The sequence below is a fragment of the Pelodiscus sinensis genome, chromosome 2, assembly GCF_049634645.1.
Source record: "Pelodiscus sinensis isolate JC-2024 chromosome 2, ASM4963464v1, whole genome shotgun sequence".
NCBI lineage: Eukaryota > Metazoa > Chordata > Testudines > Trionychidae > Pelodiscus > Pelodiscus sinensis.
This window is the reverse complement of record NC_134712.1, coordinates 58,850,494-58,864,543: the sequence shown is the minus strand read 5'-3', so window position 1 is coordinate 58,864,543 and position 14,050 is coordinate 58,850,494. Positions and strand designations below refer to the sequence as shown.

The 14,050-nt window shown below is 43.6% G+C and overlaps 1 protein-coding gene across 3 annotated transcripts in view; it reads right to left on the bottom strand.

Annotated features, from left to right (window-relative positions):
* ARMC1 (armadillo repeat containing 1) overlaps window positions 1–14,050 on the bottom strand; it is a 35,908-nt gene that overhangs the window by 17,179 nt on the left and 4,679 nt on the right. For all 3 annotated transcript variants that reach the window (XM_075920615.1, XM_006136620.4, XM_006136621.3), the window contains exons 2-3: window positions 13,610–13,799; window positions 9,298–9,389 (exon numbers count right to left, since the gene is read on the bottom strand). In XM_075920615.1, the coding sequence (XP_075776730.1) occupies window positions 9,298–9,389; window positions 13,610–13,783 (266 nt within the window). In that variant the 5' untranslated portion in view covers window positions 13,784–13,799. The remainder of the gene's footprint in view (window positions 1–9,297; window positions 9,390–13,609; window positions 13,800–14,050) is intronic.

Here is a 14,050-nt window from a genome sequence, read left to right as displayed (position 1 = left end):
GCCGCTTTGAAACACCACAGGGAACACGGGGCCACTGGGGGACTCCAGCATTACCCCATTGGCTCCGTGTTCCTCACAGTGCTTTCGCCTTTGAAGTGTAGCAACAGCCCTGCGGCTGAATTGCATCAACTATTCGATTAGCCAATTAATCTAAATTTAACTTTCTTAGTGGGGATGCAGAAGCAGCAGCCTAAGCTTATCAGTTAATTGTATGGAATACACACACGCTGACATCCCTACCAACCACTATTTGGACTAAATTCTGTTTTTTTTTCCTAAAGTGTTCACCCCTTCTCTCAAAAATGAAAAGGATGTAATTATACAATGAGGATAAATAAAAATCAGGGTAATTCTGCATCTCTTAACTGTATCAGTTTAAGCAAATATTACTTGAATTACATCTAAGCTTTTCCAGTTCCAGAGAGTAATTACATTTTCAAAAATGCAGGTAATTAAGTCTACCCAAAATTAAAATTAAATAAGAAGTCAGGAATTATGGAAGTGCATGCATTTCATTATATCTGCAAGGGACTCTGTGTAATTAAACACATATTAATTGCCCTAATCATCTTAGGCAAGTAATAAATTGGAAGAGCTGATTAATACCCTGGATTTAGTTCAGCTTGTTATATCTGACAGCCTAGCAAAGTAAGACTATCTTGAAAAGCTCTTTTAGCTAAGTAATTGGAATTTTACTCTCAGGAATTTGCTGTTCTAAGAGCTATTTGGTATATTGATTCCCCATCAGTATTTTTTTAATACATTACTTATATTGAAAGAGTACCATTATAATGCTCATAAAGATTATGAAGTAATTGTGACCTTTAATCTTTACTGTCCATCAAGAGTCACTTTAATTCTGAACACAAAATGAGTATATTTTCTTGTAGGCTATAAATGCTAATTAATTCTAGAAACTGTTAATATTTTATAAAGTCCAAGCAGACACATTAAGTTCCCCACACCATGAACCCAATGAGTACGTAATATTAAAGACATGCTGATGCTTCCTGGAGAATACTAAAGCACTTTGAGACAATTCTTCATTTCCCCCCTTTTTAATGATTTGTAAATAAAAATAAAAAAATAAATAATTTAAAATACATTCTCGCAGTCTCTCTCTACTTAGTAAAGACTGGTAAAGCTTTCCAGGACAAGGAATAAATGATACAAGAGTACCCTGGGTCTTGATGACAACACTACCACGGCAAAGAATAAATAAACTGAATGGAAACAAGATTCTCATTCAGAAGTGTCTGCTCCAGCTGCTCATTTATCACCTGAAAATTCCTAGATTTTCAATTATAACAAAACCAGTTTCCGAGGAAAGATCATCACAAAGAATTAGGGCTACAAGGGCTGGACCTTCATCTCACTATAATGTCCTTTAAAATTTACAAAACATAAGGGAAAGGAGACAATCGGACAGCTTTAGTGAGGGGGCAACAAAGAAGGGGGAAATTTGAATGCAGTAGAATGTATTGAAACAAATGGTTAAGATTAGAGAAAGATATATGTAGAGTTCTAGAGCTTTTTGACTCAAGTAAAAAAGAAGCACCTGGTGCCACTGGGATCAAGGTAATCTCTCACTTTTTAAAATTTTCAGCTGCTAGCAGAATGCAAAAACTTTATTGAATTAGAAAGAACTTACAGAAAACTGAAAACATACCCAGAGTTACAGCCTCATTATCACCAAGTAAAAGCTGCAGAAGATAGAGGCCAGACTATTTGCTCTTTAGGCCTTTGCTTGTACAACTACACCTATCGTAGTTGGGTGAAAAAGTAATTTTTCATCTACCACTTTTCTCTGGGGCAACAGAAAAAACCCCACACTTTGGCTTCAGCATTTCCTGTCAACATTATAGTCTCAGTTCCTGAGGAGAGAGACAATGACAAACAATCTTGTTTGAAGATGCTCTGTATTTCAGTTTTCACGATAGTACAATTTCCAAATGCTACAAACATCTGAGTCACATGTATTTTCCTTTCCTGGTCACAGAGCTATCCAGGAAAAAATATCTGCAAGTTTTCCAGGGACTCATTTCCCCTTTTCTGCAACTGTTGGTCCACAACCAGGAACTAAACTCCTACAGAAATTAAGGACCATAACAAATCTTCAAGTGCAAGGTATATTTCAATCTTGCTTCCTCAAAGGCACCCACAGGTACACAAATATAAACTCTCTCTGTCCTCGAATTTTAATGACAAATTATTAGTGAATAATTTTTCCTGGCTTTAAGATTTCATTTACTTAGACAATTTTTATAAACCATATTGATTATACAATCATATTTCACATTAACATAATTTTTTGGTTTTATCCTTAGTTATATTTTAAATTGTAAATCTTGAAACACTGATTAGATCTCTCCTTGAGTTCCTGTGAAAAACATACCCAACCCATTCAGTGGTGTTTTATGGCTAGCCACTGATTTACTGGTAGTTAATTCCTTTTTGAAAGAAAATTGTCTAATATTAGCTAATGAACAGATAGATATTTCATAGCTTGCACTTCAGTAGCAACCAAACTAAATTTTAAGCTAGGAGCTGTACAACCATATTTAAACTATTTCACTGTACAAATACTGAAAACAGGTTGACCATCTCTAGTTTGGCACTCTTGGGACCTGACCAGAGAATTTGCTGAACCATAGGAGGTCAATACAGGCAGTCCCCGGGTTACGTACAAGATAGGGACTGTAGGTTTGTTCTTAAGTTGAATCTGTATGTAAGTCGGAACTGGCGTCCAGATTCAGACACTGCTGAAACTGACCGCCAGTTCTGACTTACATACAGAATCAACTTAAGAACCCCAGGCGTCCCCAAGTCAGCTGCTGCTGAAACTGATCAGCAGCTGATTCCAGGAAGCCCGGGGCAGAGCAACTCTGCCTGGGGCTTCCTGTAGTCAGCGCTGGTCAGTTTCAGCAGAAGCTGACTTGGGGACGCCTGGGGCAGAGCAGCTGGGGTGCTACTGGACCAACCCAGCAGCACCCCATCTGCTCTGCCCCAGACGTCCTGATTCAGCCGCTGCTGAAACTGACCAGCAGCGGCTGAATCAGGACCTGGGGCAGAGCAGCTGGGGTGCTGCCGGGTTGGTCCAGTAGTGCCCACGGGCGCTGCAGGACCAATCGGCAGTGCCCCAGCTGCTCTGCCCCAGAGTCCAAAACAAAAGCCTGGTCTGCTGGGGGGGGGGGAGCACACTAGCTGCACCCCCCCCCCCCCCCCGCAGACCAGGGACACGGGGAGCAGAGCCGCAGCGGCAGCGGGGGTGCCGCGCCTCTGAGGCTTTGCTCTGGCAAAGCCTCTGAGGCGCGGGACCCCCGCGGCTGCGGCTTCAGTCAGGGTGCCTGTGGTCTGCTGGGGACCGTCCCCAGCAGACCACAGGCACCCGGACTGAAGCCGCAGCCGCGGGGGGTCCCGCGCCTCTGAGGCTTTGCCAGAGCAAAGCCTCAGAGGCGCGGGGAACCGCCGCTGCTGCCGCTCCAGTCTGGATGCCTGTGGTCTGCTGGGGACGGTCCCCAGCAGACCACAGGCACCCGGACTGAAGCCGCAGCCGCGGGGGGGTCCCGCGCCTCTGAGGCTTTGCCAGAGCAAAGCCTCAGAGGCGCGGGGAACCGCCGCTGCTGCCGCTTTGACTGAAGCGGCAGCAGCGGCGGTTCCCCGCGCCTCTGAGGCTTTGCTCTGGCAAAGCCTCAGAGGCGCGGGAACCCGCCCGCTGCTGCGGCTTCAGTCCGGGTGCCTGTGGTCTGCTGGGGATGGTCCCCAGCAGACCACAGGCACCGGCACCCAAGTGGCAGCAGCAGCGGTTCCCGCGCTTCCGAGGCTTTGCTCTGGCAAAGCCTCAGAAGCGCGGGAACCCGCCCGGTGCCCCTGGTCTGCTGGAGACGGTCTCCAGCAGACCAGGGGCACCGGAGCAGCTTACGAACGGGGCTTTCTCGCCCCGACTTCCGGGGCGAGAAAGCTCCGTTCGTAAGTGCGGATCCGACGTAAGTCGGATCCGCGTAAGTCGGGGACTGCCTGTACTGTCTAGCAGCATTACAAACACTTCCACTGCTTACTGGGCTCTTACAAGACGTTTAGGGTAAATTAAAGCTAAGTAACAGAACAGAACATTGAGAACCAGGACTGGTGGCTATAAACAGACTTTACTGGACTATGGGAAACTTGGCCACACCCATGATAGCAGACACCCGGTTAATTAAAATCATGCCAGACCACAGATGTTGCCAGAACAGAGAGTGACAGACTAGAGAAATTCAACCTATATAACAGATTTTCTTAAGAAACAACAACTTTGCAGAATTTCATTCTGTTCTAGTTATTTTAATACATCGCTCAGTGGTATTAGCAATTTCTTATTTTTAAATAAGATGTATGTCATCATTTGATCTCCTCTCTCAAACTATTACACCAGCAAATTTATTAATTTTGTATTTTGTTTTGGGCAGCTGAAGCCTTTATTATTTATTAATATTTTATTTCCAAACAGTACTACATCTCTCAATAATAGCATGTATCTGAATCATATGCTTCTTAACATGCTTTTTACAAACTACTTATATTTAAACAACGGGTATTTAAGATCCTAACCTAAGTGCAAAAGATTATACACATACATTTAAACCTGTGTTTTGGAAACTGTAGTTTCATGCAAACCTCATGGGATCCAATTTTACAGATCTTGTCAGACATTAAGGGAACTATCAGTCCTTTAAAAAAAAACAGATTTAATGTGTGTTAAATACTGTGTACCTTTACACCATCTCCAGTAAAAATGGTGTAGAGCAGGATTGAGGAACCTTTTTCAGGTCAGGGGCCGCTGACCCACAGAAAAAAAAACAGTCAGGGGCCACACACAAGTGAGAAGCCCCCCCCTCCCAAAAAAAACCCACATCTCACTGATGTGGCACCTAAACGAGAAGCAGACACTCCCCACATTCCCCTTACACAGCAGAGACTAGAAGAGGCCCAGCCTAGTAGATTTTCTATGCTCCAGCACTTCAGGGGGAGGGAAAGGTAGCAGGGGGGTTGGCGCATCACTGTGGGCTTTCCAATATTGGAGGGGAGGGGCCCTGAGCCTCGGGAACTAGATCCAGGCAAGCCGGTAGCTGCATCTGGCCCCTGCCTCCCCATCAGCACCACCTCCTGCCTGCACCACCCCCAAATGCCATGCTGCTGCTGCTGCTTCTGCTACGGAGGCAGCAGCGGAGGTGGGTGGGGGGGATATGAGTAACCATGAAGATTAACGATTTAACCATGTACACTAGTGATGATTGCTTCACACTTTTTCTTTACATACAATTTATAACACAACACTGTGTATTGTTTTTTCCTCCTTTCCCATAACTTTGTCAACCAGTTTCTGCTATTCATCAATGATTGCCCCTCAGAGTATGCTTTTTCCCCAAATTCATTTTTTCAGTCATGATCTTTTTTATTCTGTTTGTTGCCATTTGTCAAGTGGTAGATCAACATACACATACTCTAGTCCACATACAACTATATACTTTCTACTTTCTAGAAAAATAATCTAATCTTTCTTGCAAGATACACCATTTAATTTTTAATGTCAAAAAAAGATGAAGCACTATGAGATCCAAACTCAGCAGACATTCTCTTATTTCTATTGTCTTAGCATCCAGTATACATTTTCCAGACATACTGAAAATTCCATTCCTGCTTAGTTCCTTTTTTATATGCTTTCCCACCACTCCTTCTCCATCACCTTTAATATGAACTGCAGTTACTCCTTTGTGGTGAATTCTTTTGATTATTAAATGCGACAAAGAATTATATCTTACTAATTTCACTAATACCACAAGAGGTTACATTAGAAGAAATTCTTAAAGCTTATAAATAAATGTCAGCAACTTTGGTGTACTATGCAATGCAGACACAGGAAAAGACAGGTTGAAAATCACCAGGGCTCGACAAATCATGTAATCTACTCGCACATGGCGAGTAGATTACAAGCTGGCACAGCCGGTGCCGCGCGATCTTGCAGAACTGTGCAGCTGGTGAGCGGGGCTCCCCGCCGCTTGGCAAGTCCTGAAAATCACTACAGTGAAACCTTTGCTATCCGACACTCTGTTAACTAGAAAACTTTGTTAACCAGCATTGCCCTCAGCCACAATGCTGTCACATCTTCAGACGCACAGGCCTGGCTTGGTGTACCATGGTTGGCTTAACAATTTTTTATTTAAGAAGTACTAATCATCTTTAACTCAAAATAGAAATGTGAGACCAACCGCCTCACGCTACAAAACTATCAATATTAAAAACCTGAGTTTTACTAATATTGTCCATTGTTTTTTCCTAGGTTGACGGGATCCTCAGATAATCGGAATTTTTAGATAACCGGAAAACCCTAATCCCTGAGCATGTCGGATAACACAGGTTTTACCGTATATTACAGTCTGTTCTATACTTTGATGAAAAGTTAGTTTGATGTAATCTGGCAGCACCAGGTCTACTTCTTCAAAAATAATACCTCTGTTTATTCTCTAATGGAGCAGGTAATATATCTCACTATAACTGAAATAATCTGAGGACTAAACTTTGAAAGCTTAATTGATGAGATTTTACAGAAAAGTCCTTCTCTGTGAGCTTCACACACTTTATTTCATATAATTCTAGAGCTGAGGATCATTCAATTTTGGAAATGGTCTGAGCCTTGTATACCATCTACCCCGGAAGTGTATACCATTTACTCCAGGAGTGGGCAATAATTTTGATGGGGGGGGGAGGGTAACTCCAAGACTTTGGAAAGTGGTCAAGGGCCACACTTTTCCATTATATTAATGGAGGAGGAGCGGGGCCTGGGATGGAGGTTGGGTGCAGAAGGGAGCTTGGGGTAAGGTGGAGGAGGAGGTGTGGGATCTGGGAGGGAGTTCGGGTGAAGAGGGGTTTATGCCCTGGGGAACTAGACTGGAATGCAGGGGTTTGGGTTGTGACCTACGGCGGGGGGGAGGGGAGGGCTGTGATTTGGGACAGAGCGGGTTGGGGTGCCAGATCTAGGAGTTCATATGGGTGCAGGAGAAGGGGCAGAAGGTTTGGGTATGTGAAGTGGAGGGGCAGGAGTCGGGGGGGGCAGAGGGTTGGAGAAGGGATGAGTTGGGGTTCCAGAGGCATGCTCTGGCCAGGAGACTTACCTGTGAGACTACCAGCCAACTGCCCAGCTCGTTTCTCAGGCAGGCAGCCTGCCACACCTCCACACATGGTGCGGGGGCATGTGCGAGTGTGAATAACTATGAGCTAGAGGAGAAGGGCTGTGGTGCTTCATGGCTGCCTGTTATTTAAACAGGCAGCTCCCATTGGCCAGTTTCTGGCCAGAAACCAGACAATAGGATTGTGCTGGGGGCAGGGGCAGTGCCTAAATCCTTATTCCCTCCCCTCTGGGCTCACAGTTTTGAAAGAGAAATAGCCCGGCAGCTGCTTTTTTGAGAGGCATGCGAGTGTGGGGAGGCAAGTGGGTGGGGAGAGGCCAAAGCCTACTTGGGGCTCCCTGCAGCATCCACGGGCCAGATCTAGCAGCTTGACAGGCCAGATTTGGCCCACGGGCCTTATTTTGCCTAGGCTTAATCTACTGCATGCTGTGATCCTACCAAAAAAGGAGACACCTCCCATCCCCCCCACAGGAACATGGAAATTGTAATAATCAGGGCTCGACAAACAATACAATCTACTCGCCCGTGGCGAGTAGATTTCAGCCGCGCGCCCCGTTAATTTGCAGCACGCGCATGCGCATTGTGGCTCTTGCACATGCGCAGTATGGAGCTGGCGAGCAGTTTTCGCCACCGTTCGTCAAGCCCTGGTAATAATGGATCATACTTGTAACTCATCGAGTCCAGTGTCCTGTGTCAAACGGTGGCCAGCACAGATGCTTCCGAGGAAGGTGCAAAAACCCCACAGTAGGCAGATGTGATATAATCTGCCCCACAGGTCTCTCTGATCCTAATCCCTAGCAGATCAAGACTGGTTTAAATCCTAAATAATTCCTTTAATATTCAACTGATAAAATAGTCAATGACAGACTACCAATGATTTATATCAGGACTACTCAACATGCAGCCCATGGTCCATTTGTTTGTGGCCTTCAGTGTGGTTTGGATTTATGCGAGACTCAACACGCACTCCGTGGATGGGAGTCAAAACAAAACAGTAGTCAATATAATGGTCTTTTGTAGATATGCGTTTTAGTAGTTAAATTCCTGTACTGTCATTGCTCATTAAGGCTACATCTACACTATACGATTCTTGCGCAAGAAGCCTTTTGCGCAACAGTTTTTGCACAAAAACTTCTTGCGCAAGACCACAACCACACCTCAAAGTACATTGCAAAAGCGACATGCTTTTGCGCAAGAGAGCGTCCACACTGCATGGACGCTCTTGCGCAAGAAAGCTCATGGCCATTCACAGAATGGCCATCAGAGCACCTGTCCTTTTTTCATAGGGGTTTCTTGAGCAAGAAACCTCTATGGGAAAAAGGACAGGTATCTTGTGTAAGAAACCCCTCTGGAGCATCCACACCTGCCTTTTTGCACAATAGCTGAAGCTCAAAAGGGAGTTATGCCTCATAAAAGGAGGTTTACCTACAGCGGAAAATGCCCTCCCTTCTGCCGTTTTACTGTTCATTTACTTGTGCAAAAGCGCTTTTGAAGTGTGGATGCTCCACGGGTTATTGTGCAAAAACAGCTGGTTTTGTGCAAAACCTTGCAGTGTAGACGTAGCCTAAAAGTGCTGTCACGTGTGGAAATCTGGTAAATATTGAATGTTATTAATATCAGCAGAATTGACATAAATGGGCCTGTGTGTTGTGTAGTCTTGCCGTAATCTTTGTATTCATGCCCATCAGTATGAAAGAAGCTATTTGCTTGTATATACAATCACACTTAAGTTGCAGCCCTTGGCATGTGCTGTGAGAATCATTGTGGCCCCTGGGGCTTTCAAAATTCAGTAGCCCTGATTTATATGAAAGGAACTTTGTGGTTTCAACTAACAATTATCAAAGCTTGTGAGTCACATTAGTGAAAATTAGATTTAGAATATTGTCAAATAAATGCAACTCAAATATTCTTCTCCAAGAATTTCTGGAAATGTTTCACTAGTTCTTTCTCAATTATCACTGTGCTGACATCTTCAACATTTATATTAATATTTAAAGCATTGATATGTCACAAACTTATTTCATTAAGGTATCTTGCTCAACCATGTGGTTCTGAAACAACTACAATATTGTATCTTCCCTGGAGAATAACAGGTGTTTGTTTTCAGATCTAGCAGCCCCTACAGACTTACTTTTGTATTACAGTTTGTAAACTCAGCATCATACCCAGTTCACTTTTCATTTTTTCTCTGTTGGCACGGCATTCTGCCAAATACCGGAGAGCCTAAAAGAAAAGAAAGACAACAGTCATCAGAAGCTGCTTTTGTCATTTCATATTATTTCCTATTTCTGATATTTCACATAATTAACTATTTAACAATTTATAGTTTCTTAAAAAGAACAAGGTGCAGGATAATTAGAAAATGCAATTTTACTGCTCTAGCTACATCTAAAATACATTTGCCACATCTTTCCATGTGCAAACACAGAAGCAATTTCAAGAACAAGATTCCTCTTTAGAATATTAAGACAGTACCTGAAACAGAAGATTGCCACTACTATCCCCTCTTTTGAAGTATTAGAGCAAGTCTGAACATTGTAATAGATACGAAAACTTAAAATTTACACGTTAGATTTACAAATACAATAATATCCTTCTATAGGTTAGTTCCAAGAAAGAAAAATCCTTTTGAGATGCTAAAAGTTTGCATAAACTGAGTAGATGTTAGCATATAGTTGAATAAATGATTAACCAATAAACCTGAGCTTCTCGGTTAATCCTAACAACTACACACACTCCCCTCCCCCGCACCTCTGTATTAGAGCACTGGATTCCGCAGAGCTGCCTGTCCCCTTTTTACCGCTATGCTGCTGCCTCCGACAGACAGCAGCGTGGAGGATGAGGGGGGCAGGCAGGAGCTGGTACATGCGGAGCTGCCTGCCCAACCTTGCCTCCCACAGATGCAGCAGGGGTAGGTAAGTAGAAGCCTCCTTGCAAGTATCAAAGGCAGCAGCATGGCGGGTGGGGAGGCAGCCCCACAGGATCTGGTGCTCGTAGAGAGCTGGCTTAAAAGCCGGCTACTCAGGGGCACCAGCTCCCATTCTCCTCCCTCCTGCCTTGCCCTTGCTGCCTCTGATACAGGAGACAGTGGAGGGGAGGGGTGCACATGTATTCGACAGGATTAATCAATAAAACCAGGCTTATAATTTAATTGTGTAGTCGACCACACATTTGACATCCCTATCCTGCACCACCATTTAAATACTTCCAGAAGTCTATCTAAAACAGTCATTGGAATTAAAGACCCGAGGCACAGTATTTCCATGTTGAAAAAATGACAAAGCAATAGATTAATTGTTTTGCTTTTATTAACCTCTTCTTTGGCTCACCATTTAATATCAAAGATTTTTAGCTCAAAGCACTCCTTCTGTAATACTACTTAATTGGATACAAATGGGAGCAGCCGGATGCTCAGTCAGCTCTTTCAAAAATGAGGTCATTTAGGGCCTGATCCAATGCCCATTGAAGTAAGATGAAAGACTCTAGATGAATTTCACAGATCAGGCCCAATTCACCATGATACTTAAGGATGTGACAAATGTTAAGTACACCATTAGCCTAACTGAAGCTAGGTATACGTTTAAGTAACCTTCCTGATGTAGGAATTTACTTAGACTTTGTCTACTCTACACTAACCCTCACTGTTCATCTAATCTACGTGACTTCAACAATGTAAGTAGCTGAAATCGATGTACTTACCGCAGCACCTTATATATGCAGTAAGATCGGCAGGGACTGCTCTCCTGTGAACTCCAGCTACTCTTTTAGTCCTGGTGGAGTACTGGATTCAACAGGAGAGCACTCCGAGATCAATTTATTGCATCTAAGCAGACACAATAAATTGATGCCTGGTGGATCGATCACTACAGCCCTCAGTCAACTAAACGTTGGTTCAAATTTTGAAAATATGTTCAAAAGTGATTACACTCACCTAGTTAACTATCAAGTCCAATTTTTGTAAATGTAAAAATACGTTTAATACCTCATGGGTACCAGCAAGATTTCTGCTTCAAAATGGAGATGTTAAATTTAGTTGAATCAACTAATCAACTAGTCCACTGATTTTCCATTGACTAGTTGATAAGCGGGGGATCCTCTTCACTCTTGGCTCCCGGGATTTCAATAATATCTGCATGTATATACTTCTTCCATCTCAGGATATCAAAATCACTTTACAGATACTAACACATTAAATAAGAACACTACTCATTATGAGAAACTATAATACTCCCTTACCGCCCTCTTGTACTGTTTGCCACATCAGGTGCTAAGATTGTATTTGTATTAAAAACTTTTTAGTGACATAAAATCATTATCAGTTCATAAAGACGTTGCTTCAGAGTTAACAATAAAAAGTTCTTTAGACTTTTAATACGTACATTTAGCGTGATTTTTTAAATACATTCAGGCCAAATTTTTGAAGAAGCAGAAACCTAAATTTATTATCTGCACGTGGAATGTTCAAAAGCTTTTAATGGGACTTGTGGTCTTATGTTACCTGTCTTCAAATTTCAAATCTTGATGGGAAAGCATAGCGTGTTGAAGCATTTCAGCTTTCTTTATGACTTATGGAAATTCACTGTATTTGAGGGTGACATTTGTTGCAAATATAACACACGCTAAATTTATCAATTTAAATACAGGCAGTCCTCGAGTTACGCGGATCCGACTTATGTCGGATCCGCAGTTACGAACGGGGTTTTTCTTGCCTAGGAGGACGGGAGCGGCGGGACGCCCAGATGCGCCGCGGTCCCGCCGCCCGCGTCCTCCAGGGCGAGAAAAGCTGCTCCACGTCTCCCTTGTCTGCTGGGGGGGGGATCCCCCCCCAGCAGACCAGGGAGACGCTGAGCAAAGCCGCAGAGCACGCGGGCAGCGGGACAGCCCAGACGCGCCGCGGCTGTCCCGCTGCCGGCATCCTCCGAGGCTTTGCTCCCCGTCTCCCTGGTCTGCTGGAGACCAGCAGACCAGGGAGACGTGGAGCAGAGCCACGGAGGATCCGAGCAGCGGGACCACAGTGCATCTCAGTCCACCGCCCGCGTCTCCCTGGTCTGCTGGGGGGGGGGGGGGGGGGAGAGAGGAGGCGCAGCTAGTGCTTCCCCGCCCCCCTCCCTCAGCAGACCAGGCTTTTCTCCGGACGCCTGTGGTAGAGCAGCTGGGGCGCTGCCGGTTGGTCCCGTAGCGCCGCTCTGGGCGCTACTGGACCAACCCGGCAGCACCCCAGCTGCTCTGCCCCAGGCGTCCTGATTCAGCCGCTGCTGGTCAGTTTCAGCAGCGGCTGAATCAGGACACCTGGGGCAGAGCAGAGTTGCTCTGCTCCGGGCTTCCTGGAATCAGCCGCTAATCAGTTTCAGCAGCAGCTGACTTGGGGACACCTGAGGTTCTTAAGTTGAATCTGTATGTAAGAACTGGCGTCCAGATTCAGCCTGTTGAAACTGATCAGCGGCTGATTCCAGGAATCCCGGGGCAGAGCAACTCTGCCTCGGGCTTCCTGTAGTCAGCCGCTGGTCAGTTTCAGCAGCGGCTGAACCTGGATGCCAGTTCCGACTTACATACAGATTCAACTTAAGAACAAACCTACAGTCCCTATCTTGTACGTAACCCGGGGACTGCCTGTATGTTCATATATTTTGTATTGAAGTTTGTGTAGTTTTTACAATAAGGACGTTAATGATACTATGGACATTCTCCTTTTCTGAACAAATGAACTTTTAGAACGTGGAACTTCTTAGTAGAAAAAGAAATCTATGTATAATCTGAAACTCGTTAGGAAAATTTAAAAAACATGTATAAACCCCCATCAATTTTAAGAATGTCCAACTATGAAAATGGGGAGACAGGAATGTAGTAGAATGCCAAATATGTAATTGCATATTGGAATAACGTGCAGAGCAGCATACTTGCCTTGATTATTAGATTGAAGATTTGTATTGGGAGACATCAGAAACACTAGTTAATTGAGCTTTCTGATTAAGTGTTGGATAACAGAGCTTTTACAGTATAATATGAATTAAAATATATGATTCTTTTAAAATCTTGATTTTTATCCACCCACTTCCAATCAAAAGAAAAGGCATTACATCAATGTAGATTTCAAGAGTCACTTTTATCATGAACCACAAGGAAAATCTTAAATGAAGTAATGCATACAGTTACGTGTAAAAAACTATATTATAGCTTCCCCCCGCATACCGAAAGTTAAAGGGTTAACTTCTGAAACACACACACACACACACACACACACACACACACACACAGTAAATTAATCTATAATAACTTGTTCTCTGCCCAGGTCCATGAAGTATTTCAAAATGACTGTCGTTATTAATTGCTGAAATGGGTGTGGCAGAAAATTAAGCAGAACAGTGACAATAATTTGACATAAGGCTCACAAAGCAAATAAAAAGCCCACCAATTAAAAAAAAAAAAAAAAGTAGATCACTTACTAGTAATGCTGAATGAACAACTGGAGGATTGGGGTGATCCAAAAACAAAATAAGGCCTGGGAGACATCCCTGATCCTGAACGATGGCTCGTCTATTTAAGGGGTCAGCTGCCAGGTCTCGCAGCTGGTTAACTACTGCTAGTGCATCAGGCTCTTCATTCATAGTGGAGTTCATTTTCTTATGCCAACACCTGTTAAAAAAAATCAATATTAATAACACTTCATTTTAATCAATCTCAGATTAAACTGTAGTCAATATAGAATACAACATTCTGCCTTGTACTTAGAGGCATACGGATAAATGGAATTCACAAAATGAGGGAAATTCACAAAATGTGAAGCTGGAAATTTAAGAGTCTATATAAAGAGAATGACAATTTTTGTTAGCTGTTTGATCTTCATGTACAATGTTTAGGCCTGACAATCTTTACAGAATATACAT